The sequence below is a fragment of the Mesitornis unicolor genome, unplaced genomic scaffold (assembly GCF_000695765.1).
Source record: "Mesitornis unicolor isolate BGI_N332 unplaced genomic scaffold, ASM69576v1 scaffold28946, whole genome shotgun sequence".
Taxonomy (NCBI): Eukaryota; Metazoa; Chordata; class Aves; order Mesitornithiformes; family Mesitornithidae; genus Mesitornis; species Mesitornis unicolor.
This window is the reverse complement of record NW_010193420.1, coordinates 1,212-1,952: the sequence shown is the minus strand read 5'-3', so window position 1 is coordinate 1,952 and position 741 is coordinate 1,212. Positions and strand designations below refer to the sequence as shown.

Here is a 741-nt window from a genome sequence, read left to right as displayed (position 1 = left end):
CCGCGCGGTGCCGTGCCATCCCCGCCAACGCAGTGGAGGACGGACAGTGGTCCCAGGGTCTCATTTCAGCCGTGAGTACCGAGGTCCTAGCTGTGGGATGGAGGGGACTTTCAGCTCGTGCTGCAAAGATGAGGGTGCTCTGCCCTCGCGCTTCTCTTCCATGGAAGAAGCAGCCCCGCTTCTCGCTCCCTCTCCTACCAGCTGGGACATAGCATGGGAGCTTCTTGTCCCCATGCCATGTCCTGCAACCACCTTGGGGCTGGTCCAGTCATACCCTCCCCATGGAAGGCTCCCGTACCCCCCTGACAGTCTCTCTCGCTACAGGCACGCATGGTGGCTGCTGCCACCAACAACCTGTGTGAAGCTGCCAATGCAGCGGTGCAGGGCCATGCCAGTGAGGAGAAACTCATCTCATCTGCCAAGCAAGTGGCTGCCTCCACGGCGCAGCTCCTGGTGGCCTGCAAGGTGAAGGCTGACCATGACTCAGAGGCCATGAAGCGGCTCCAGGTGAGTCCCAGGCTGCCCCTCCAGCCCCAGCCACCTCCTCCCAGCCACTCAAGGGGTGCGTTGGAGTGGGGTGAGGGTGCATGGGCGCTTCCCAAGGCTCACAGCCTGAATGCTGTCATTGGGGATCTAATGGAGGCACAGGCTCCAGGTTGCTTGGACTGCACTGCTAGCTGCGTGCCAGACATGAGTGATGCTGGGCTGCTGAGCCTGGCAGTGTTCAAGGGTGATGAACTG

The 741-nt window shown here is 61.7% G+C and overlaps 1 protein-coding gene across 1 annotated transcript in view; it reads left to right on the top strand.

The window, feature by feature from the left end:
* LOC104542979 (talin-1-like) overlaps window positions 1–741 on the top strand; it is a gene marked incomplete at its 3' end in the record, with an annotated part of 8,077 nt that overhangs the window by 6,129 nt on the left and 1,207 nt on the right. The window contains 2 exon segments of the mRNA XM_010187458.1: window positions 13–71; window positions 325–507. Of these exon segments, the coding sequence (XP_010185760.1) occupies window positions 13–71; window positions 325–507 (242 nt within the window).